This window comes from Phaethon aethereus, assembly GCF_964289735.1.
Source record: "Phaethon aethereus genome assembly, chromosome: 4".
Lineage (NCBI taxonomy): Eukaryota > Metazoa > Chordata > Aves > Phaethontiformes > Phaethontidae > Phaethon > Phaethon aethereus.
In genome coordinates this window covers 76,155,494-76,183,030 of record NC_138578.1, presented here as the reverse complement: position 1 = coordinate 76,183,030, position 27,537 = coordinate 76,155,494, and the positions used below count along the sequence as shown (strand labels likewise).

The following is a 27,537-nucleotide window of genomic DNA, read 5'->3' as shown; positions in this document are numbered from 1 at the left end:
TTAATTCTTTGCTTCCACAGCTTCTTTATCATGCTTTTCCTTTGCTTTCTCTTTTTCTTCCAGTTTTTCTTCTTTTTGAAGCAGTGCCATAATCTCAGCAACCTGACTGGTGCCAATATCAATATCTTCTTTGTCAATCAATTCTACTACCTACATGAACATAAAGTGAAATTGAGAGAGCATTTAGTTTTCACATGACTGAGGCATTTTCAAATCATAAATTTTGTTAGGACAAAAAAAATAATTAGTTCTCTCATGTTTTTCTTACACAAAATACAAATTCAAACCACAACCTGTGCCTCAAACATATCCATCTAAAACTTAATGAAAATGATCATTAAGTTTTTGACCTCAGCACACACAGACACACATTTTAAAGCATGAGTAAAACAGACCCATTGATTACGTCTGTTCCAATGGAAAGTTCATATGCAGTACCTGCTGAAATAGTATTTAAGACAATACTTACTTTATAGGCTTAATTTAATCAACAAGAGCTACTGTACTAAATAGCCACAAATTTACAAAAACTTAAAAGTAGAGGGGGGTAGGCCTTTCAGAAAGCAGAATGAAAATACAGTTTAGCAGGTGATTCTAAATACCTTTATATAGTTTTTTGTACATACTTATTCTTGGCATCACTCCTCAAGCTCCTAGAATTATTCAGCATTATATGCAGAATTCAGAAGTACATTTTACCTGTGTTCCTAAATGTACAATGGCTGTTTAGAGCAACACAGAAGATAATCTTCACTGGGACAACTTCAGTAGAGAGGAAAAACGTTTCAAAAGGCTGATACTGTATTTTCTAGCTGGCCATAGTTTAAGTGCTATTTCTATATTGACTAGGAAAATTACTTGCAAGGAAGTAAGTTTCAAGCGATCTCTAAATTTACCAAGTACAAACGAAACAATAAAATGAAGGAGAAATGAAGGGAAAACCTGAGAATGCTCTGCAAAATGAGCAAACAGGACAAATCAGGTAAAGAACACAGGTCATTTCCAATGGACCTAAAGCACAGCTGATGGTCTGATGTCTTTCAAGCATAGGAGATACAGGTCTCAATGAAGTACCTAAGGTATACAAGTAGGCAAGAGAAGCTATTATCTTGTGTTGACATAAAGCATACCTATATGCATTATGTCAAGACTTTGCCTAACAGTGGTATTCCTAAAGTAGTTTTTCTAAAGCTCCTTCCCATCCTCCGTCCCTTATGTGCTTCATGAGTAGCACAACAAAATTACCATATTTGACAGAACTTGACAAAGGCATACAGGAAAACCTACAGCCTTGAAGATAACGCAGGTAACAGGCACAGGATAAAGATTTTATCTTTTTATCCTCCAAAATAGCCATACAAATTCTGAAGATGCTAATGTGTATTATCAGATCTATTTACAATATATGACCAAAAACCTCACTGGCATCAAGTAAAGACTCTTGCAAAAGACAGCAATATGAATTTAAGTCAAAACAGGTGCAGTGTTTGAAGGATGGATAGCCTTATTTTCTTTAAGTAGTCCACAGACTTACCTTAACAACATTATCTATATCAATTTTGCCGTCCTTGTTTCCGTCTAGTGCCTCTGCAATCCTAGTTAGCTTCTCCTCCGGAATCTTCTGAATTTGTTTCATTGCATTAATTAGCTCAGCAATACTGATGAGATTCTCCCTGAAGAGGAAGCACAATCTGTACATGGCAAGCAGTTACTCCAAAGGAGTAAAGTGGACAAAAGGCACTACCGAAAGGCACTACACTGCAGGTCATTTGTAAAAACATTATTTATTTATAATCCTGAACAGAATGCAAAAAACCAAGAATTAGTTACTGCTCAAGCAAGCAGATTTCAAATTAATCTTTATCTTGCCATCGAAGCTCACACTTTTGGTTTCCACGTGCTTTATTGCACAAATACAGGTATCCAGAAGCATTTGAAATAAAGTTTAGCACAGCTTCTGTGTTTCCCAGACTGTGTATCTAACGCCCTTTGCCCCCCCAGCCCATTCACCAAAGATGCAGTGCCATGCACCTGTCATCCTTTTAGATTTAGAGAGGCTGGCCCACACAAAATTAATGAAAGTCACAGGAAAACCAAGGCTGAGAATTAACTGCTTTAGCAATTTAGCTGTTTTGTTAAAATAGGCTTCATTTGCTCATATCCAGGAATAGACTTTGTAGAAGAACAGACTAAACTTGACATCGTGACTAACATACTTCAGATGTTTCCACTGTCTGCTTACTGATCTCGTGAAACTAAAATTGTCTGTCTTGTGCAACCTAAAGCCTCTGTTTGCCTATGTTGTTTTATTAGTCTGAAAAACTGTCTTCCAGCATAGGTCGAGGTGAAATGCAGGAGAGAGTGAATCCAATAAATATTAAACAGAAGGGCTTTATCAGTATAGTCCCAGCTCCATACCTGTCCCTAACCTCTGGGCACAGACTGACTTTTATTCAAGGAGCATTTCTCAAGCTGCCAACTAAATGTCCCAGACTTGTGTCATTTCTATGACTCTTGACGACTTGGTAATGACTGCACCAAGTTGAAGGTTAAAAAACAAGCCTTTAACAATTAAGCATTATTTAAAACTAATCATTTTCAGTCATCCACAATCACCTGAAAAACTATCCACAAAACTATCCATTACATAAAGTATAATTACATTCAGTATTAGCAGATTCCATATTGTATTTTTAATTTACAAATTCAGATGGTTTTGATCAACAACTTCTCTACAGCACCATTCATATGGTCGCCTTGATCTTATTACACAGAATCTGAAACAAATCCCCAGTTTGCCCTGGGGACTGGAAAAAAAAAAAGAAAATAGTTCAGAAGCAACAAAAGCAGAATCCTTATTTCTGTTTAGGTTATGGTCTATGTGAGCTGGGAAGCTCTCAATAAATCACACAAAATGGCACAAGTATAAATTAGAATAATACAGTATTCATCTCACAAACTGTGAGAATTACAGTCACAGTTTTTAGGCATTTCAGTGCCTGTAATGTAACATATGATCGTTCAACATTATGATTGCCTGGAAGACTCTCCAGTAACATTAAGACCTGGAGAAGTGTCAATAAATGAATTTTGCAATGAAACTATCAAGAAAGACCTTTCTTTAAAAATTTGCAAGTGTGTCAAAGTTGAAATGAAGCAAATTTTTGGAAAGGGACCATGTAAAATGATCTCCTTACTTCCATTAGACCTGTTCCCCCATTTCTCTCCAGGAGACAGAACAGTCTTTATAGCAATCTTTTTTCCTCACTGACATCTTCACTACTAAAGAACAATAAACATGAAAATGCTTACCACACTGTTGTGCAGCTTTTCAATCAATGACACAGGGCAAACGTACTGCCTGAGGGGCATGACTTCACCTGCATCACTGTTACTGCTACAGGCATGAACAAGATGGTAAGATACTAACTGACACTTTGACTTTCAGAACCCCCTCAGGACTAGCATCTGGGGAATTATACCTGCTTTTTTCCTTCCTCATTTCAATCATATTTAACATACGTTAGAAGACAGAAAATCTAGAGCACAATTTTGTTAATTCCATTCTCAACTTAAATTATCTTAACATTTTAAACAACTTCTTTGCTAATTCTTTTCTAATCACACATCAGACAAAAGCAAGACTGAAGATGAACAGTCAGAGACACATTCAGTGCTCTCAAGTCACTTACCCAGCAGGAGGACTATCACCACCGTCCAGCTTTACATCGACTGTCTTTTGACTTGTCTCCAATTCATTAATAATTTTGTCTATCTGACCAATCATTCGGTTCACCCTCTTGGTCAATCGCTTGCTTGCCTTTGACTCTTCTACTACCTCTTCCTGGCCAGTTTTAGAGAGCTCTTTTATCTCTTGCAAATCCTAAAAGAAATGGTCAAGAGAGAGAAAAGCTTTTGTTCGTGTTAATTCTCAACAATAGACACTACTGACTTCGACTAGCATTTCAAGACCAAACACCATTTGTAAATGAAATGCAAGCGTATAGATATATAAAGCCAAACTGGAATTAGAATAATAAATTCTAACACTGCAGCCATTTTCACGCACTCCTCAAATGTTATTTTCTGCATCTTTCAAAAAATTGGGTAAGATTCATTTTACTTGAAATATCTGTAATACTGACATCTATGTTTAATAAGACAGAACTGCAGCATGCAGCAGTTAGTGAGCACCTGTTAGTCTAGTCATCCTGGGAATAAGTGCAGGAATAGGATTCTCATGTGGTGGGAGCTACTCCAATGATTTTAACTAGGCTTTAAACACGTTATACAAATGAGGCTCTGCATTGTCCCATAAAACAGTACAAAGCTCATTCACTCAGCTACCCACTACTGGCTAACAGTCATCCAAGTAAGATAATCTTTAACTTGTGGATCGTTTATGCCAAAAGTAAACACAAACAGAAAAAAAACCAAAAAACAAAAAAATCCCAAACTTCCATGCCCCATTGTACCTCATTGTACTCTTGGATATCATCCTTTAATTCCTCAAGCTCCTCCTTTTCCTTTGTTAGTGACTTTTTCTGTTCCTGCAGCTTGGTGCAAGCATCACTGAGCATGTCAATCTCCTCCTTAGTGATTTCCTCACCCTGTAACAGAACATATATACAAACCAGTGAAAGACACATTTGTGATTTTCTTCGAAGATTTTGGGTCTTTTACCAGAAGCGACAGACTCAAGATTCTTTTTCCGTGTTTACAGTCAATATTGTACAGACTGGCATTCTGAAACTAATGCAGAAATGTGCATTTTGAGGCTAATGCCAAGATCTTAAATGCTAAGGCAATTGGTTTGCTATGGTACATATTTTTTAAGTGTACCAGTAGTAAATTCAGCTAATGTGATTCAGTACATGGGTTTTGGCTATTTGAAATTCTGTAACTAATTGTCTCATTGAAGAATGTTTTACTTCCTTTACTGGGTGAAAAATCCCAATAACTGAAAAATGATTCACTATGTATAGGAAAGATACATTACACAAAAAATTTTGCAGAGCAAAGTTCAGGAAGATGAGCTGGAGCAAAGTTATCTTCAACAACTTTTCTAAGAATGAGAATGAACATCCATAGTTTGTGAGGTATACTTATGTCTTGAAAAGCTGAGAATAGAAATCTAACCCCCAAATGAATACTTGAAAAATAAGACTTCAAGATGATTCATTAAAAATAATACTAGCTACAGTTAGCATATTAATCTTACCCAGGCACCAGCTTTTGTTTTGAATGGCTAAACTCTGAACAGCCACATGAGTATAGAAAGACACGTGCAAACAAGAATGCCAGAAACACAGAGCAGAATGATGATATGCTTCCAAGAAACAACTACAGAACAGTTCACCAACTAGGCATTCAGACCCTTTGGCAACTCAGAAAGAATTTCAGTGTACTATCAATCTCTAGGCATCAACCTCACTCCTGATTTTAATATAGTATCTGTAGTTCACCTTAGTGGAGTGGGGGGAAAAAAAGCAATTCAGTTTGAAAACGAATTCCTCTGCCTCAAATAAAATCACTCATCTTCAAGCAGCTGGCAGTCTTACATTTTTCCTTTAAGAGGCCAGAATGTATTCCACAGTGCTTGAGATCTTTGGAAGCATCTTTAGGGGACAGGGCACACTGTAATTTCAGTTAAAAAATGTCATGCTTTTTACTTCTTGTTCTCTCTTATCACTTACGGCCCAGTGTCATACATTCTCACGGCGTTGGTGGCGTGGCAGACAACAATGCAAACGCTATGCCAGATGTGACGTATGCTATGCTAGCGGCGACATCACACACCCTTGCTGTTTCCAAACAAGATAATCCCAGCCTCAGCCTGCTTCCCTCCCATGGCATTCCTTATGACTGCACTATCATGCACCCAGCTACACAGTCAGGAGTCAGCTAACTCATCACACAAAAATACATGATTTCAACGTGGATTAGTTAAATTTTGTTATTACCATTACCATATTACCTTCTTGGCAGCACGCTAAAGTAAACAAACAATGTTATAATAATAGCAGGCAGATAATGATGCTGTCCAGGAAACTTGAAAATAATTTTCTACATAAAACATTTATTTTAAATTAGTGGTGTTGTTCTGCAGAGTAACACCGGGACTTAGAAAAATCCTGACACCAAACCTTATGGACATGAATGAAGTATTCAGCTACAAAAAAACCCTCAACGTTCAACTGAAGCATGAAATGAAGTCATAAAAGTGGTTGAAGCAGGGAGAGGTGACCCAGGAGGAATACAGAGACACTGTCCAAGCCTGCAGGCCTGGGTTCAGGAAAGCAAAAGCCCACTTGGAGTTTAATTTGGTGAAGGACCTGAAGCACAACATGAAGGGCTTCTACAAGTACATCAGGAGCAGAAGGAAGCCAAGAGAAAAAGTGGGCCTGCTGATGAATGGGGTAAGGAACTTGGTGCAAAAGGACATAAAAAAGGCAGAGGTTTTACTAGTAAGACTGTCCTTCAGGAACCCAGGTCTGCAAGATCAGTGAGAAAGTCTAGAGTAAGGAAGATCTACTGTCAGTGGAGGAAGATCAGGTTGGAGAACATTTAAACAAACTGAACATACACAAGTCCACGAGACTTAGTGGGATACAAGTGGTGAGAGAAGTGTTTGACGTCATTGAGAGGCCACTCTTGATTACATTTGAAAGGACATAGTCATAAGGGAAGATTCCTGAGGACTGGAAGAAAGCACATGTCATTCCTATTTTCAATAAGGGCAAGGAAGAGGATATGGGGAGCTACAGGCCAGCCAGGTAGCAAATGGTTAAAAACAGCATCCTCTGACTGTAACAAAGCATGCTCTGATCATACCAAAGCATGCTAATGCTAGAAATTAATGGTGCTATAAATTACGTTCAACATCACACTAAAGAAACAGAGTACACTAAAAAGCTTTTATAGTGTATATACACTGCCTGCATCAGTTTAGAAGAGGAAGTCGATACAAATCTAATACAGTCTAGTCCAAACCTAGTTCTTCACTTAATCCTTTGATCTTAGCTACACCCTTCAAAAGAACGGACCACTCATCTTTACCTACTCTTGCCCTCTCCCTTCACATGTGTTAATTACACACAGATTAAACATGCACAGATCCATTACATCTACAGCCAGTGCAAACGTCCAAAATAGGTATATTAGTATCAGTAACACACGCAGATAAAGGAGATACTCAGAGATTTTTTTGTGCTAACATCAATTTCTGCATTGCTGGTTAAGGATTTGCAATCTACTAATTTGCTGGTTTTAACTGACAATATGTGGTGAGAGGGTTAAAACCGAAGGACAGCCAGGGAACTTATCATGGCTCTTACATGGATGTTTTGAATCTTTACATTGAAAAGTATAAAAACATACAGTTATCCAGATTACCTTAATGCCTTCCAGTACCGGTGCTGTATCTTTCAGTGTCTCCGAGTGCATCACCATATCTGCCCTTGCCAGTTCTTGTTCAGTATCCATAGCCATCTGACTTTTTTTAACTTGCAGAGCAGCTGCTTCAAGATCTACTGCTGATTCCACCTCTTTCTAAATTTGAAAGACCCATGAAGTTTTAATTAAAACAAAGATAACATTATGTGTATTAGCATCAGTAAAGAATGACTTCTCAAAATAGAAATAATTGCCAAAGTAGACGCAGACATTTTTACGAGAAGACAACGTTAAAAAACTGCAACATGTTTGGTGGTTCCACATAAAAATACCCAATTGCAATTCATGATCTATGCCTGTGAGCACCTGAGGCTTAATTCACCAGTAAAGCAGGCCACCAGTTTTTACAGTCAAGTATTATACAGTAACATTATCAGGTCAATGACAAATAGAAGGAGTAAAAGATAAGAACAATTACATTTAAAGTATGGGGCAGGGATCAAAAAACAAACAAAACCACCACCTTTGCTAGAGGAATAAAAGGCTTCTCTTACTACTCTAATTAAGAGGAAAGAGAAATCAAAGATATGCAAGACTGAGACAATCTCTTATGTTTCACAGTGAACCCTTCTGTGTTGCAGTCTGTTTTAATATTTTCCCACATCTTCCAGATGTGGATTTAAAGTCCAGTTTCTTGAAGGCAACACCCAGAGCAGAGGCAATAGCTTGTAACATGCTAGTTTTTACATCACTGACATTTATTTCTCAATTGCTGAGAACAGAACTTACCATGGCTGCAACTTGAAGGGTTTCTTTGGCTTTCTCTGCAGCTTCAGACATTCTTTCCATCTCTTTCTCTTCATTTTCTTTCCTGATGGCTTCCTCTTCCTGAAGCGTTGCTTCCAGCCGTGCTTTGTTATCTACTTTTTCACCTTCAACTTCTGCCACTTTGACTTGAGCCTCTTTGGCCTAAAATTAACAAAAGAAGCCTATTAAAGTCTATATATATATGTGTGTGTGTGTGTATGTATGTCTACATAATGTTAAGAAGTTTATATATCCTGACCGAGACAGGTAGAACAGGTATGCCAATGAATACAGTTAAAACCCCCCAAAGTTATCCTATTTTTTAATTTCTCAGAAAAAGACAATTCTCTTTCTTTGAAAACAAGAACTTTCCGTCCTGAAATCAGACACGTTCTTCATTGTCTTTCTCTCAAGACTACCAATAATCTATGCAAATATATTCTCTCCCTACACAACATTATCAACATTTTCATACAGTAATGTCTTTATATTGCCCAAAGCATAGATTGTTTTTTCTATTAGCAAAAAAGTGGATTCTAAATCTTCTTATACTATTACTGTCTACCACCATGTAATGAAATATTGCCTTTTACTTGCTTTATTCTCAGATCCCTCTACATATAAGCCCATTTCTTCCGTGTTTGAAGGTCACTCACATAAACCTATACATGGTTTAGCTTTTCAAGGCAAAGAAAGGAACTAAGAAGAACATCTACTTCTCTAAACAGATCTTCAGTAATGACAGTTGATTACAGACTATATACATCAATACTTACAACACTCTCTGGTAGTGTCTGAAGTGTTGTTTTGAGCTGATCAGCTGGAGAAAGGGTATCTGGAAGATACATGGCTCTCGATAAAATAAGCAACGAAGTAGGAATTTCTTGGTTCAGGTGCAGATCTAACCACTATAAATGCAATACATAAAACAAACCTTCAAGTCTTGAATTTTTTTCTTTTTTACAGATCAAGTCAAGTACACACATACACAAAAGTACATTTTTTTTACCACTACTTATCAGTCAATATTCTAGCACAGGAACTACAAGCTATAAGCAGCTAAGAATTCCAGAAATTGCATTGAAATATATGAAGAACTATTTCATTTGAAGAATTATTTCAAGAAAAATTTAATGAATATTTCAAAAAGTGTTTTGTTTCACATACATCTTCCTCTACACCAGGCAGCATCACCAGACAAGGAACTGATCTACTTGGAGAAATGTTCTCTACAGAGTAATACAAATAATTAACAAGACAAACAGACAAAATTGCAAAAATATTTTGGATATGTTTAAGTCTATTTAAGTTTTTTAAGTCTATTTAGTTTAAGTTTTATCTATTTGCATCATCAAAACATCATGGCCCAGTCAAAAGCCAGAAAACTACTACTACTACGTACTTACACAGTACACACGACAAAAGCTTAGTAAGAAGAAAGACTGTTTTAGCCAAGCTTTTAATGAGAACAGAAGCAAAATGACTTATCAGAACCATAAAGAAAAATCAGAGCTAGCAACTGAAGTTAGGTCTGTGTATTCAGTCTTGCAAAAACATACCTGTTTAAGCTGTTCCTTAAGACGCTCCTCTGTCACACCAAGAGCTCTCATACCTCGGGCACGACAAGCTGCCTGCAGTTCTTTAACAGTCAGGCTATCAACTCCTTCTTCAGCAATTAGCTGCACAAAGCGTAAAATAAACTTTAACATGTATCAGCTCAAAACTGAAGAACCACTACCAATGGACACCCAGAAGTCCGTATTTTTACAACGGCCACTAGAGGCTGCTGTGATAACACAAATAGCCTCCACTTAAAAACAGTGAATATTACAATGTAGTCTTAACAGCTCCATAATGGTAATGTCAATCTCTCTCCAAGTTCAGTATTTCTATCGGATCCCTTACAAATTATAGTTTCATAGAAATGCTTTTCTTTGTAACATAATTACTTTCATTGCAATTAATGGTAGATTTAAAAAAGGTCAGCTTTTTCTTTACAAATAAGGACTCTTCAGCTTTTAAGTTCTTCAAGCATTTTCATTCTAAGTTAGCTCAAAAATAAGACAATTAAGACAAAAAAGGAGAACGTCTAGAAAGACATACATATATATACACACACACACACTCATTACTCTTACATGTCAAAATTATTAACCACTGCCTATTCAGAATGACTTACTTTGTCATCTGCTTTTATGCTTCTCAACCTCATAGTCAGCTGGAAGCGGAGAAAGTTATTTGTCCCAATTGACTGAAGTTCCAACAGTTTACAAAGGGCCACCAGCTGAGGCCTGGTTAAATTATCCAGAGTCAACTCATCTTCAAACAGTTTAGAGAACCTTAAGATCTCCTCATTACTGGGTCTTTCACCAGTTTCCCTGATCTGTAAGAAAAAACAAACACACACAAAGCTTTTCAAAGCAAATGTTATGGTTGGGCATTATTTTGAACAATAAAAATATTTTCCTCATTTGTCAAGTACTTTGCATCAATTTTGATAATAGGAAATGGGACACAAGGAAGACATGAAAAATTTTAAAAAAACAACCCACATTATTTAATATAAAAGGTAAAAGAATTGATGGTGTTGATAGTTTCCAACAGCAATGCGTAAAATACTTAAGATAAAACTAACAAAAACAAAACTCAGATGCATCTATATACTAATGAGTAGGTCCATCTGAGTTGACACTGCCACAAGATACCTCAAAAAATAAATATATTTGAGCAAATAAATAGTTGCTACAGAAGTCACGCTGGCCATTATTCTTTCTGGTACCATACCTACTAAACATAAAAGCACATTGAAAGCATCAGCCCGTGAAGATAAAGTGAGAAGTACGTCCAATAGCAAAAATTTTGCAACATTGGTGTTCCTATGAAACAGGGATTTGGACACTTCTCTCCACAACCACATTTGTTACAATACTGTTTTGCTTCCAGTTCCTAGCCATTCTGCGGCACCTCAATGCAAATGCACTTGAAGTTATTCCAAAGTATAAACCACTATTGGGGAAAGGACTCTGCATCCTTCTTGATAGAAGGCTCTGTGTAACTGTTTGTACAAATGCAAAGTTAAGCTTTTAAGTTATGTGTTCACAAATGGCACTTCATAGTAATTAAATCCAAGTACTGGAAGCAAAAATAACAGTTCAAAGAAGTAGGAAAAAAAATATTCCCTAGTCTCATCAGGTCACAGTAAAACATTATCACCTGCACAAATGCTGATTTTTCTACTTTAAGTAAACCATGAAGTACGTATCAGTGATATCACTGAATCCAAAATCTACAGAACTTAACGATGAGGTACTCCCAGTCACTTAAAACCTTCAGTCTAAACAGTAAGTACATAGATATCCAAAAAACACTTTTCCCAATACCTCTACTTTTTCTAAGCCCTGTAAAGAAAGCATAAGCTAAGTGACATCAGTACAGTCTGAAAATCTAACATTACCTATTCAGCCTGATTTATTATGCCTACCTGTTTTACTTGCCAACTCAGATCTTTCAGCAAACAGCTACTGAGTGCAGGAAAAGATAAAAAATTGGAAGACAAGATGGTCTTGAGTCCATTAAGCTTATGTTTCTCTGCTACTTGTCTAGCAGAGAAACCAACTGAGAGAAAGACAGATCAAAGGCCTTATTGTTCCACTTCACTAGCTCCTTCACTACAGGACCCAAAACCAGAACTCCAAAATACAGAAAGTGTTTTCTTCCTTGTTTAAAGCTGAATTTTGGCAGAGACAAGCATATGTTTCTTGAAAATACAAAAATGAAACTTTCTAGTACATCACTAGCTACAAAGCAACACCGATAAATTATGGAATTCTGGAGCAAACACAATGAACGGTTCTTGCAGCATCAAATACTTCACTGCAGAAGCAGCTATAAAAAATAGCAAAAAAGGTGGGAAACACTTAAGTTGCTTCTTGTTCTGACATTTATTACCTAGTATAGTGAAATGAGATCAATAACATTTGTCTCCATGGCACAAATGAGAAAATTGTAGCTGTAAAAAGAACACTCACACAAAAGAAATGTGGGGCTTGAAACTTCTTTTTAGTCATCAGAGAAACTTGGGACTTCCTCCAGCAAGTGTGGAGTGATACGTCATTTATTTCCACAGAAATTAACCGCCAAATGTAAATTCTCAGTAGGCAGTTCTTTCAGAAGAGAATGAAATGTTCCAAACATAAAGCATAGCAGTGGCATGCTCCCAGAGTCTGCAGCGTCAGTGCCTCAGCTACTAACTGCTATAACTAACCATTTAAAATCTTCTGCAGATGAAAAAGAACAGAACCAGACAACTGCATTGAAGCTTCAAAGCACATGGGCTTTGCAAGCAGATACCAACTGGCAAAATTTGCCAATATCATTATCTGAGGTAACCTACTCAGCACTATCAACATGATCTTATTAACCTACCCTTTAAAACTTTATTCTCAGCACTGAGAACCAGGAAAAGCTCAAGCTAGCTGACAGAAATTGTAAAGTTCAGGTCTGGAATTCCCAGGCTTATGTCCCTTTTTCTGTGCAAATACATACTCTTCCCAAAGGAGGAGACTACATTCTTACTTAAAAAAAAAAAAAAAAAACACCTGGTGGCAGCAGCAGATGATGGTTGTTGGCTTGATCTCTTATTCAACAGCCCTATAATTAGAGAAACTAAAATAACTACTACCCTGAAAAGATTTAAGAAGTTATTTTTTGTCTCTCCAAAGAATACCCTACCCTTACCTACAACTTGGTGAAAAGAAACAACTGTCAAACCTAAAGGCCATCAATGTAGGAGGCTGATATCTGACATTTAGTCTCTGTCAGCAACTGCCTGTGAATAGGAAAATTTTGTACCAAACACAGCACACATTCTAGCAAAACTCCAGATTATACCACATTCTAGTCAGTATCTGAAAGGATTTTAGCAGTATAGCAACTGCACATTTAAAAAACTGTTTTCATAAGCAGAATTAAATTTGACCAAAAAAATTTTACTTCTCCCCCACTAAGTTTTAATCAGTTAATTAGGAAAGAACTCCTTTCTCCCACTTCTTACACCCAATGTTCAAAAAAAAGAGGTCAGAAACTATATGAGTAATCACGGAGTGCACAATTTTTTGGATGTTAGAATTAACTTATTAACAAAATAAGAGAACACAACACGAGTGAGCAGAAATATACTGCTTTTAGAATCAAACAGAGAGTGAAAGTACCAGCTAGAATACCAAAGCTAAGAACAGTAAAAGTTCAGTACACTGAAGTATTACTTGCAAAAAAGGAAATCTAACCTAAAAAAACTATTACATCCTGCTCCTTCAAATCCAACAGAAGAAAGGTATCCCATGATTACCATAGGTCAAACAAAACACCAAGCTATTTTTTTGGTAGGAAGAGAAAATATTTTTTTAAAAATTTTTACCTTTTGAAAGAATGTTGAAAAATCTTTTGTAACATTTCCTTTGGCTGCTTTATTTTTTAAGGCCATCTCCTCAATTGTGTCTTGAAGGAATTTAGCCAATTCAAGCTTTACTCTCAACTCTTTCTTCAATCGTTCCTCCTGTTAAAAGAACATTTGGTTTTAAAAGTTCTTTCCAGAAATATGCACCCTAAATACTACTACTTCTGCCCTCCAACAAGTTATGTGGAGTAATTCTGAACTTCTGCTGTAACACACACATCACAAGAGGACATTCACTCTTACCAAAGATCCCCAAACCACACTGAAAAATAGGTTGATCAGCTCAAAGCTCCATGAAGCATGCAATGTGATGCCAACAGAGTGAAGTGCAGCATGAGTGGCATCACCTGCTAAAACTAACATGCACCCTCTGAATTAGTAACAAAAAAATAGAAACTAACCAACTTTGGTTTGGGTAATTCCCAACTCTTGTATCCAGCACAGAAATCCTACACTACATCTCATCCAAAGAGAAATTTGTCACAGAATTAAAAATTAATGGTTACTTAGATCCAAGTATACAATCATGATTGATTGTAACTGACTGACTGCGAGCTCACTATACACAAACGTCATGTCTTTTGCACTCAAAGCGACTACTTGTGGGGCTTTTTGGTGTGTTTTTACAGAGCTCTAAACAATTCCGAGAAAACATAATTAAAAGAAACAAAATGTAAACAAAACAATGCATAAGAAGCTATTTTAAATATTAAGGACACATACAAAAAACCTTGCATCTATAGGACTATAAATGTTAAAACAAAGTCTGCCTATTTTAATACAAACTAGAAAAATAAAGTTTCACAGCTTCCATTTCTGCTTTGTAAGAGTCATAAAAACCGGAGATGAGCATACCAAAAAAAGACAAGAGAAGCTTACAGCCCTGTTAGCTAAGCAATTGCACCTATAAAAAGGTAAACCAGGATGGCACTGGTTCATTATCGTATGTTAAGAGCAAGATCATCAAAACAACATAAAGATGACAAAAGCACTCCCCCAATTAAAAAAAAAAGTCTAGTTTTTAGATTTTTTTCTAATTTTTAGAATTTATCTAATTTCTTTCTTTACCAAGGAAAGTTCTAATTTTATCAAAACATATCACTGGATTATAAATTCACACCTGCTTACCTTTTTAGACTTTGTCTCAAATGTAGAGGGAAGCATGTTAGGGAACAACTTAAGAGCCACTGGAAGCAAAAATTCCATAAATGGAACAACAAGAAAAACTAGGAAAGGGACCAAGCGGAAAAGATCAGCACATATTCGAAGAAACTGGAAGGGGAAAAAACCAAAAACATATCAATTAACAAAATTTTAAATATTTAAAAAATACTTGATGTGATCATCCACATTATCACTTAAGCTCACACACATATATTTGCTACAAAGGAAATTTAAAATAACACACAAAAAGGATGTGACAAAGTCAGTTTTTAGTATCTTTTTCTTCAAGTTGCTATATACTGCAGAGTGCCAGACAGTTTCACCAGTTTTCAACACTATAGAAAGTATTTCAAAAGCCTCACTGTGTCTCAATAGGATTATTGAACAAGTATCTCATTTAAACCTCTTAAAAGCACCTGAAAACAGGAGGTGGTCATTTGTTGTTAAAGCTGCTTAACTTCTTTTATTCATCTTTATTTGTGCTCCACCACTTCTTACATGCATGAGCTACTATGGACTAAGCAAGAATGAAATGAAAGATCCCTCCCCCTCTGCCTTATAACAATTGTAATGTACATTTAAATCCTGGGTAATGAGTCCAGCTTGGTGGATTTCTTTTTTTTTTTTTTTTTAAACCACTGCTTTTCTAGAGCAGTAATCCTCTGAAGCAGGCCGATGCATTAGTTACCCAATCTTGAACAGCATAAAATAAATATTGTCCTTCTGATTTCTGCACACTTACAGATGTATATATTAGGTGGTACAGTCTATAACCAAATCCTTCAGTACTTTGTTTATATTGGGGAATGCAGATCTTGCTTGACTCTACCTCATTTTACAAAGCAAGTAACCAGTTCTCGGGAGTAACATAAGTTCCTCAATCAGAGACTAAAGGTCAGACATACACTACAGTACCCTACTGCCACAGCACTGTCATTCCACATCATGATTTGATAAACACAGCTATGGTTGGCAAAAACGGGCAACATAAATGCTATTACACAAGTAAATGCATGCTTCTCCCTTCATCCTCTCCCGACAGCTCCTGCCAATCCAGGGGAACAGCAGCAGCAACCAGTATATATAGCATGTCACTAGGACTGCTTTGATAGAATACAGAACCAGTAAAACTTTAACCGTAATTTTTTTAGCATAAAAACAGCCCAAATCTTAAATACAGTTTGAGGAATGCACAAACTCCACAGATGCAAAGTTCGACATTTTTCTTTGCATGTAAAAAATTCAGTTTCCCAGAAGGCATGCTTTGGTCCATTGTTTACAGGCTCAAAGATGTTTCCATTCATTACAACAATAGAAGATAAATGACTACCAGAGAGTTCAAAAAGATGTAAGAAAGTTTGGAAGAAAATTTTAAGTCAGAAAAACAAGAAAATTTTCCCTAAAAAAAAAAAAAAAAAATCAAAAATGTCTATAGAATGCAATACAGAGTTCTTATTTTTACCCACTATCTATTTTTAGACAGCGTGTGCAAGTGTTTGTACAAGGCAAAATCCATATCTCAGGAAGCAGTTTTACAACCGGATTAAGCTAACCTCATGCTAACCTGAGATAATGTATAAAGAGTCATGAATGTTCACTAGCAGTCACAACATGAAGGTACACCACTGATCCAGCTAGAAGTAACCCACAGGTACATACACGGAGAAGCAAAAAAGGACCAGAACAAACCAAAAGAGGGAGGGGGAAGTGTTGGAAAACTTGATTTGAGCACCAAGCAGGACTGGCCTTTTTCACAGCAGCACTGTCCTGGATCAGCTTACATAAATCATGAAACTGCACTCTCCACTAACTCAAGGAAAACAACTTTGCACAGGAACCTAATACAATGGTGCATGATTACACACACATTATTTGGCAGCACAGCATGAAAAACGTGTGACTACTCTCTATCTGCAGTTCATGTATTCCACTTTTCCCTCCACCGCAGGGCTGAACAGCTTGTAAAGTTGATATACTTGCCACAAACTCCATAGTGTTTGCCATCTCACTTCCACGTACTGAACCATCCTGCTGTAGGAAGCACTACTAGAGCAATTAGTTTTTAACAGCCAGGATCATATTTTGCATGTTCTACTTCTTCCTGCCTTCCCTCCTAAGTGTAGATATCTGATCCCGTTGAATCCAAACCCTACCAGCAACTGTACAAGCAGCATTCTGGAACTGACTTCTGGTTTACATAAGCAATAACTCCCTTGCATTAGCCATGCTGCAATTGCTTGTTAATGTGGTTAGATTACTTGGATATCTTTCCATTATTGCCTCCAAAGAGGAAGGAAAGGGCAGGCAGAAATAACTCATTTGTCAGTCTGCGTGAAGATAAGATTTCTCTAGGACTGTCAGTTCATATGCAGTTTAGTATATTTAAAGCAGTATGTACTTCAATGTTTTAATTTTTTTTTAAAGTTCAGGAGCAGCTTTTGCAAAGTTGTAGCTAAACTATAAACATTTTAAGACTTCTTTAAATCACTCACTATACTAAAATTAAAGGCTGAACTCATAAAAAAATGAACAGTGTTGAAACAAACTTAAAATAAGGTTTTAAAAGACCACATGTAACAGGTTTTGTTCAGCTGGAGGCTGGTTTGGTTTTCCCTGACCCTGGGTTCTAAGACTCCCATGACTCCGCTCAAGAGACAGGACATCCTCTAACTCCATATAAAGAAAACACAAAACCTAGATTGAGAAAATAACAAAGTAGTTCTTAAAACTATTTTCTCTACATCTTTTACACTGGATTGCATGCATACAGACATGCATCATTAGATAAGAGACCGGTTACATCAATGTAAGCACCAATTTATACCTGCACAATAAATTTCTATTTTATTTAAAATACAGGAATTGATACTGAAATCGTACACCTGCACAAAAAAAAAAAAAGAATTCAGGAAGGCCAAATACCAGACCACTATGTAAATATGAGAAAGCCAACTATATCACTAGATGACGAAACTAAAAGGCAATCAAATTAATAAATCCACCTACTGATGGAATAATGTGTGTGTGTCCAGAGGTAATGTATTATACAGGTCCGTGCCTTCTAGAATGCAGTTCTGATCTTGCAGCAGAAATATTTCCATGATATCCATATTTTACTGTTGTGTAATTTCTGAGAAGTATGGCTCAGTGAACAGGAAACAGGCAGGAAAACCAATGGTTCCAGTCCTGCTCTGTGGACGATTCTGTTTCTGCTTTAAACCATGAATTAATTTGTCTCACTTGGTTTTCCAAGTTTCCCAAAGCTCTCAATCAGCCAGCACAAGCCAGAACTGCTACTTCAAGAAGTCCTGCAGTCCTCATTCCCCCTTATCCTCAGTTACTCTTTCCTGGCACTCCATAATCCCCTCTCCTACGTCAGCACAGACTGTTATATTTATTGCTGATAAACATTTCAGCTGGATCAGCTGCCAAAATACTCTTGTATCAGCAGAAGGAAGAGGGCAAAAATAAGTAGCATGAAGATGCTGAGACCAAATACCATCAACCAGTGCTGTTGCAGAAAGACACCAAATGTAATTACAGATGAAAACTGCTACATGTGCATTTAACAATTATTATTTGTCTAATCTTGCACATACAGGAAAAAAACTTCTGCATACTTCATTCAGATGTGGTGGTTTTTAATCACACATGAAAATGTTCAACTATGTATCTAATTTCTTATAGATTAATAATTTCCCAATAAAAATATTTGTATTTCTGATCATTTAACAGAATTTTGGAAGGCACAGATGTGAACCAAACACATGGTGTGTACAGTGTACGAACTGCAGAGAACTGGACTGTGACTGCAAGCAGCACTATTCAATCCTGTGGCCAGAGTATATACATCTTTCGTTCTTCAACATTTCTTCATTTCTTCTAGCATATCTTTTTAGCAACAGCTGAAATGCCTTTTTTTTTTTTTTTCCAGGAAGACAGACTCAAATATTTTATCTGTATAAACTGCCTAAACATCTTGTCTTTAAAAACAGTAAAATGAGAACTATTAAATCAGCATGTTTGATATATTGCTAATGAACTGGTGAAGTTAAATACCAATGCATTCTTTAAAAAAAACCAAACAAACACACCAAACAATTTAAACTATACCCGTTTTAAAACAACTTACTATTTTGTAGTCTTTCAGTCTTTCAATATGTAAGAGCTCATGTCAAATGTTTTTAAACATACATGTATCTTTTAATTCTAGTTGAATAAGCATATTTACTTCATCCACAAACTGAAATTACTATTGAAATGCATGTATGTTATCCTAATTTGAAAGCACTCCCATTTTGCACTCCAGATTTCATCTCCATCCCCTCTTCCCTTTTCTTTAAAATTATCAGTTGCATTTTTACAGTTTCATACATGTAAGCTATATGCCCTAAAGGAAAACAAAAGCATAAAATAAAAACTTTCCTCAAATTACCTTCTTTGGACTATAATTGTCTCACAAATGTATTTATAACTGTGATAGTACTAATATCTGATTATCAATCACGCATTTCAGCCTGCAGCTTTTCTTCTGTTTAAAAAGAGAAACCACAACAGAATTGGCACAAATCCAACCTTTACTAGAAGTGTTTTCTCTCTGTTTTTCTAGCTGGAGTGAAAAAGCAGAGAAAGTGACCACGTACACACATGCAGCACGTGGATGGGAACTTAAAATCAAACCACAACTGCTATCCACATGACAAAACAGAAGAATCCCCTGCTGTTCCAACTAGAAAATACCAAATTTATCTTAAATTTAAAAACAATAAACACCAAAAAGTTGACTAGAAAGCAAGGAAATATTTATGATCATGTATCATTTACAAACAGAACAGTCATATTTCTAAAAAGAATATTTTATTATTTTAATGACAGGTTCATGAAATAATAATGAGGAACAAGACTAAAATGGTTTGGAGTCAAATCCAAAATTTAGTGTCCACACAGGGAGGAGGACGGAAATACATCTAGCAATTTTAATTCTAGGAACAGAAGACAACAGAAAGAACCAACTCAGTTCAAATAAAATGGAGCAATCGCTAAAGATACTCAAACAAAATTGGTATTTACTCAGTACCTGTCTCCGTTCTCGACGAGACAAAGTGTTTCCATGAAGTATTCGCCAGAGCATCCTTGCAGCTATTTTTGTGTCAATCCACAGTAATCGAAAACCATGGTAATAGTGCTTCAGTTCATCCACAATCCTCTGTCCAAGAGATTTTTTCACAACTTCCACTTCTGTTGGACTATATACAGGACCTCCTTCTTCCAACTTCTTGTTTTTGTCCTTTAAGGACTTCAGTGACTTTTCAACTATGGAGTCATCTTGAAGGGGACATGAAGAATGCCACCATCTAACTGGAAGATACTGGGGACCTAAAACACCCATGGTTGCTAGTGGTGTCCATGAGCCAGAAGAGCTCGTAAGAGTAAAGTATATTTGTTCAGACCCTTTAGTCCAACAACAGTAGTGATCTTTTTTGGAGTATGCGCAGACAGGAGGGACACTAGTGCAATATTTAAAGTGTACAGTCCTTCAAAAGAAAAAAAGCATTCAAGAATTAGCAATAGATCATAAGCTACTTACATATTTTATATACAGTTGTACAGTTATGGAAATTTATGTATTTATAAAAATGCATTATCTGAGAAATATCTACCACATATTTAAGAAAAAAAAAACCAACAAGCTTGTGACTTTCAAGATCAATGTCTATACCTGAAAAGAACACTTGGCTTTACTTCATGACAAAAAAAAATAACCTGCAGGGAATTTTCTACTAAACAACTTTGAAAAAGTAGCTTATTTACTCCAAGGAAATACAGAGCAGCAACCAGAAGTGCTTTCCATTTAAAAAGCTACAATTGAAAATAAACCTGTAAATCCATAAGTAACATAAAGCCACTTCTATTACTTCTGTTTGAACAAAACATTAAAGAAAAAAAAAAGTTGTAGACTTGGGATAGGTGCTGAATTAGAGGAAAAGAATTAGTATCAGAGAAACCAGATGTCATTAGAGTTCCTCTTTCACCATCTCCATACATCTAGTTTTCCTTTTTCAGCAGAAACTTTTGCACAAAATTCCATCATGGTACTCAGCTGGGGCACACAGAACCAAAACTCTTCTACCTTATTCAGAATTTTGTTCTTTTCTTTAATTAAACGTAAATTGAAGTTAGAAAGAAAGCATTGCTCAAACACCCCAAATACTCGTTATACACACAGAAGAACTGCTTATATATATGTAGGATTGTACACACTTTTATAAAAGGATATGACAAACTTAAAAGAGTAGATAAAATATTTTATATAAATGAGTTCCATTAGGTGTCCCTCAAACTGAAATGCCAGCATTAAGTCATCTACAGGACAGAAATGACTGGGGTGTTTCTTTACAGAGCCCTTGTACTACCAAAACAAAATCAGAATGTGTATTTGTCTTCAGTCAATGAACAGAAAATAGGTGCAAGTGACTCTACAGCTCTGAGTAACACTTTAAGGGAAAAAAAAGTTTATCGAGCATTTGTAAGTATTAGCCTCACTCATTCAATTTTCAGCCAGAAGTACTTCTTAATTATCACACGCATCCAATGAATTTTAAATTACTTCAGTGATTTTATCTATTTACTGTTATTCAAACAGAGCTTTGTTCAAAAAAAAAGACTAAATTATTACTTTAAAGACACCTGATTATTTTCTAGCTTAAACTAAAATTTTAAGCATCTGACCATTTAATGGTCAAATGACTGCTGAAACATACACAGCTACACAAAACATTTTCTTGATTAGCTAGAAAACTACACACTTGCACAGATATTAACTAGTGAGAATTACAGTTCCTTTAATAAAATAAAGTACATATTCAAAACCAGATTAAAAGTCATTCCCCCACAGCAGAGCTCCAGGCCTACAGACCAAGTTCCACCTTCATACATCTACATTCTTCTGCATGCAGAGAGGAATGGACCTCTGCCAGCAGAACTGGTTCCGAGTCTGCAGGGAAAAAAGTTTTCACAAGAAACATGCTTCTCTGAACACACTTTCAGTAGCAGGATGTCAGACACAGAACTTCTATCCCAAGCTGTCCTCGGTACTTGTATCATTAGAGTCCCTTGCTTTTGGATCCGACTCCTGTGGGGTGCAGGCACTAGTCTGTTTTATTTTAAGCAGCAACATTACATTAACAGCAGCTTTAGGTAAAAAAACCACCTCAAAATAGTAACAAGAATTTCTGTCCCTCATATAACAGACTTAAACAGTGAGTTTCCAATTTCCCAAGAGAGAGGTCCCATATAATTATCTACTAAAAAGTAAACTGAGATTTGAAAATGCTTTATGTACTAAAAAACCTCATAACTAATTATACAGGAAGTGATACAGAACTAACGTGACTAAAAAAGAAAGGAATTACTTTGTTTCATATTAGAGGGTTATGTCTAGAGACACATCCTTATGTTAAAACGGAAACTTAGGAAACTGAAGACCAGTCACTGCTTCCTGAGCAGTTAGACTGTAAATAAACTAGAGGATACATGTTTTAACATTGAAGGGAAGGCACTAGTAAATTTATATCCACAAGTATGCCTTGTGAGCCAAGTCAGGAACACAGAATGGATTCTGCCAACACCCAACTCCTTAAGTTCCATAAGAGTACATGGCAGCTAGGAGAGTCTCACCCAAGGCCGTAACATACAGTAAACTAATTTGGTTTAATGAAGATACAACTCAAATGATCTACGTTCCTAACTGTCAAACTAGCTGTGACTGAACGTTTACGGAACGCCACAGAGAAAATATGCAAGAAGCCAATGATGTCCCATGATGTCACCTGGAATCACTCAAGAACAAGAATAATATTCTACTGCTTTCACATCGCAAGTAAAACAAAAAGGAAGGAAGTGGGCGAAAAAAAGGAAGATCTCACTTTCATTCTCCTACACACAACAAAGCAGGTGAAGAGAGTAATACTCAGACTTCCTTTAATCTGTCAGTAACACAAGATGAAGCTAGTATTTTCACACTTTGTCTAGAAGATTTAAATCTACTTTCTATGACAGTATACTAACTGATGGTTTCGTACAGTTTTGAGTTTAGAAAAAAGTTCATATTTACTCACATTTTGTTTGCCAGCCTCAGGGATGTACAGCTAAGACATGCCCGATCTCCCAAGTTACCTAGAAAAATACCAATAATTAGCACTAATTCAGAAATTCAGGAAGACATTTATCCACAGAGTGAATTGTACACAAATACACTGATTTAAAAGACCAACCTTTACTTAGCAATGGCTACTACTGAAAGCACAAAAAAGATGCTGCTTAACAGCAGCTTCCTTGTCCTGCAGCATCTGTAAGCACATTCACACTTTGGATGATTGTGCATCACAAACAGCCAAGACTGAAAATTTTTTTGCTTTGACAATAACCATGTGAAGTACTGAAGCCCAAATACATCACCCTATTCCAACACAAGCCAAACCATGCACCTTGTTCTTTTTATTTCTCTCAATCTGTAATCACAATTTATAGGATAAAACAAGTGGGAAGCAATTCTGTAACGCAGCTGACATCTCCATAAGCATTGAATCAAACTGCCCACGCATACAGTCGAACTCTGTGGACGTGTGAGGTACTGCCTGCACTTGTTCAATTGTCTGAAGATAGGCTTCCAAGTCCCTTAGACAAGCAACTATACTGCAGATAAACTTCACTGAAAGCAAATGTACTTTTTTAATGGCTCCATAACAACACAGTATTAGATGAGCTAAATGGAGCGCTTGGAAAGTGTCTAGGACGAAAATGTGGTTTTGTCTTTTTTTTTTTTAAGCAGGACAACAAACAAAGTGTGAGTATGAACCTAAACACACGTCACTAGTGAGGTGAAACCACAATGCTGTTTCAATACACTGTTGTCCATTCTGATTAGCACCATATAAAAAATAGCTCTGTCCCTAGACCTCAATGCAAAGGATACAAATTGTCCTGAAGGGCAAGACACTGATTCGAGAAATAGGAAAGGTTAGCTTTCCAGCAAATAGTGCATTCCCCAAAATGAATTTTTTTTAAAGCGTTAACTCAGAATCAGTGTAAATAATAAAGTCCACAAGGACTGACACCTATACAGGCATCCTCTATCCAAGTACAGAGACAGGCAGCAGCCATTCTGGCAATTAATTGAGGAGACCATCAAATGATAAATTATCTACCTCAGTTCACATGCTTCAGTAAAGGGCCAAAATTGAAAACCTTCCAACCATCCAATACCATGGAAGCACCATCAGCTACATAAAATGCTATCTCATGGCTGTACGCAATCTACAATCACTGAAAATCATCTCCGAGTCCACTAGAAAAGAATCAATCTCCCTAAATTTTTTTTTTTTTTTTTTAAATCTTGTATCAATAACTAGCTGCAACAGCTAAGTAGCTAGCTAATACCCCTGGACAGACCAAAGGAAGAGCACATGAGCAAGAGTGCAAATGCCTCTACTCTTTTTGGGCAGTCTTTTCAGAATTCACTGTAACCAAAAGAAACATTAAAGACTGGAGTAGGCATGCTGTAGCTGGTTTCACCCATCTGGAATCTACTACTTCTGGTCAATCCTAAGAGACAGCAGCATATAAAGGTTATTTTAGAGGGTAGTGATCAACCTTTCCATCATCAAAGCTAAGATACAGCCTATGACAGAAGCTGAAGTAGACAGTTGTATCTTAGAAAATGCAGCACTCAAGAGCTGATCACCAAAAGCCTTCTGCAAAATACCCTAATTATAAGAGGAAAAGAAATACCTCCAAAATCCAGTGTGGCAATCAGAAGGTACGGAACGGGGAGGAGGGGGGAAAAAAAGGTAAGTTAACTTATCAAAGAAAAATCTCAATAATCAAGGGATGTCCCATGGTAAATGGGCTTTGACATCATTACAGCAAAAGCTATGGCATTATGAAATCAAAGGAAAAGGATTTACCCATCTCAAGCTATATCAAACTCTTCACAGGTATTCACTGCCACTGCAAGCAGAGCCAGGGAAGAGACTCTCTCTCTCTGGCTCAAAAATCAAAGCCTTAAGAAACTGTGAAGGTATTCTGATACTCTCCAATATACAGAAAGATCAGTAGCTGAATGTCTTGACCCAAGAGTCGAGCCATCTCAGAAGGATGTCCCTGACTGAACAGCTGAACAAAGCAGAGAAGTACTCGAAGTCTTGAGGGATAAGTCGCAGCATGGTAATCTGTTTCTCTCACCTGAGTGGCAGGAAGCACACAAAACCTATGTGCCAAAAATGAGAGTCCTCCTAGTAGAGGACATTGTCCTAGGGGCACCTGTTGGTAGCAGGTAAAGAGGGATTATTACCTGGAGATCAAAATTGGCTTGGAGTTTCTTAGATAAAACTACATAACAGCAGAACACTTTCACTTTGCTTATCTTTATTTTTTTCCCAGCGAGACTCATTAATGCTAAGGAAAGGGCCAAAGAACAAAATTCCAAGGTTACCATAAGAAAACATGCCGACTCAAACATTTCTTGTCATACAGCCATTCAGACTGTGAATGGACACACAGAAACATCATTTCACCGAAATATTCTGCAAATAACTGTTAATCTAAACTTTGCCAGTTCTGACAAGAGCTCTTTATGTTTTGCAGTGTCTGTTCTAACCACGTACCCAAGAGCAAGCCAGCCCTGAAATAAAATACAGACTTTCTTCAGAAAGGAGCAAAGGCTGTACTTCTTGCTTCTAGGATAATACAGACATCCAAAAGTGTCTGAACAAGGTGAACATAGCTTACCATACTCAACACTGTGCACTTAAGAAACCTACACTGGGATTACTTGGTTTGGAAGTGAGAAAGGCATAGTGCCAGAAAAGCTGTATGTTGACTTTGTTTCCATGAGGAATGCGTTATGAGAAACTTTATTTTTAAATTCAATGAAACTTCAAAACCAAAGTTTTTAATGTAGAATAGCTGTGTACTGTTACTATGTTTAGAGTTTTTAAAAAGAAAAGGCTAACATGAACTAAGTCGCTACAGAAGTATAAGCTTGCAGTACTTAACAGCTTGATCTTTACGGAAGAACATTTAGGATTCTTAGAAGCACTTAGCTTTAAATTAATCTTAGACTACTTACACGTAAAGCAAAGAAGATGAGCTAAGTAAAGCAAAACACCATACAAAAAATTACACCATAGAATAATGTGTTCATAATAGATTAGTACTCCAAGTAAAAGCATGGATTAAACCATAAGCATAGTGCATCACAGCACACAAATTATTTGATTAGTTGCACTATTTCAGCAAATAAGAATTTTCATGTGGGGTGAGATTTATAACATGCAAAAATGTAGCCATCATTAGCATTTCTTCTTATGCTATGCCACAAGAAGAATCAAAGTCTCCATCTAATTTGAAGGTACATAGATGTGTTTCTTCCCTGCTTTACATAAACTAGATGGCCAAGCTACCCCATCTTTTTGTTCAGGTCAGTGTACAAGCTCAACCTAAATAAATGTCTTTAAAATGCTAGCTAAAAAACCATCAGCTAGATCAAGCTACCAGAACGATTACCAGTAACCAAGAAGTTTCCCAAAACAAACAAGCATCCATAGGGTTGATCAGGTTTGCCAGAATCTGAATGTGCAGATACCCTGTTCTTACTGACAGCACTTCAGTGACAAGTCAGGGCTCAATGTTAGTGACAAACCGCTGCATGTTAAGCTTTCACTCATTCCTCACTAAAGCCCTGCCACTCCAACTCACGGACGTAAAAAGCAACCACAGGCCTCATGTACGTCACAAGTTATCAGCTGTTTCATGTCACTGAAGTCCACAGACCAAAGATATTTAAACTGCAAAATTATCTCGATTATTAATGGCAACAGTATCACATACTGCATTTCCTTTATATTTTCCCAAGCTTTCAAAGACACGTGGAAAAAGGCAAATTCCCACTGCCTTCCTAACACCGACTAAGAAAACAACCTCATGTACTTTCTTAAAGGGCACTGAGAAGCGTCTAACTAGTGACAACACGACTTCACAGACAAGCTATACCAAGAACAAGGCAGGCAGGACTGAAACGTCTGTACCTTAATAAAAAACACTTTTTTTTTTTATTCCTCTGCCAGCTGGCATTTAAGAGATGCCTGTGTCCTAACTGCCATTAGAGGAAGGCATCCCCTCAGAGCACCCTGGCAGGGAAGCAAATCCGAGGAGACGAGCCGCCCCTCCCCGGCTACGGTGGACAGAGAACGAGGGCTCCGCTCAGCGTCCCGCTGCCGTGCCGGGAGGGGCAGCGGGAGGCGGCCGAGGACGGCAGGGGAGAAGGGCCGTGCCCGGCCCCGGCTCGCTGACGAGGACGGGACGGCGGGGACTCAGATGGGGCCCCGCTGCGGCCCTTCCCTCCTGTAACGACCTCTCCGCCCACACCGGGAGCCCCCAGACGTCGTCGTCGCCGCCTCGGCCCGCCCTCCCTCTCTTCCCCTTCCCCCTCCCGCCCAGGCCTCCGGCGCCGCCGGAACCACAGGCCTCGCCGGCCGGGCGGCAGCGCGGCCGCACCGCACCCCAGGGCCGGGCCGCGGGGCGGCCGCCCTTCCCTCCCCGCCGCCGAAGCCGCCTGACGGCCCGCGAGGAGCCTCACCCAGCTGGGGCTGGCGGCGCAACGCTCGGGGCAGGCGGCAGGCCCGCCGGCCGCAGGTCTGTAGCAGCATGGACGCCAT

At 37.5% G+C, this 27,537-nt stretch overlaps 1 protein-coding gene across 1 annotated transcript; it reads right to left on the bottom strand.

Annotated features, from left to right (window-relative positions):
• Nucleotides 1–27,537, bottom strand: LETM1 (leucine zipper and EF-hand containing transmembrane protein 1; the record flags this gene model as incomplete). Its single annotated transcript, XM_081999040.1, has 14 exons — nucleotides 1–150; nucleotides 1,535–1,673; nucleotides 3,693–3,883; nucleotides 4,476–4,610; nucleotides 7,396–7,551; nucleotides 8,185–8,364; nucleotides 8,979–9,110; nucleotides 9,762–9,881; nucleotides 10,382–10,585; nucleotides 13,619–13,756; nucleotides 14,786–14,929; nucleotides 19,899–20,355; nucleotides 22,939–22,996; nucleotides 27,459–27,537. 14 exons carry the CDS (start codon nucleotides 27,535–27,537, stop codon nucleotides 1–3), a joined length of 2,283 nt encoding a protein of 760 aa, XP_081855166.1.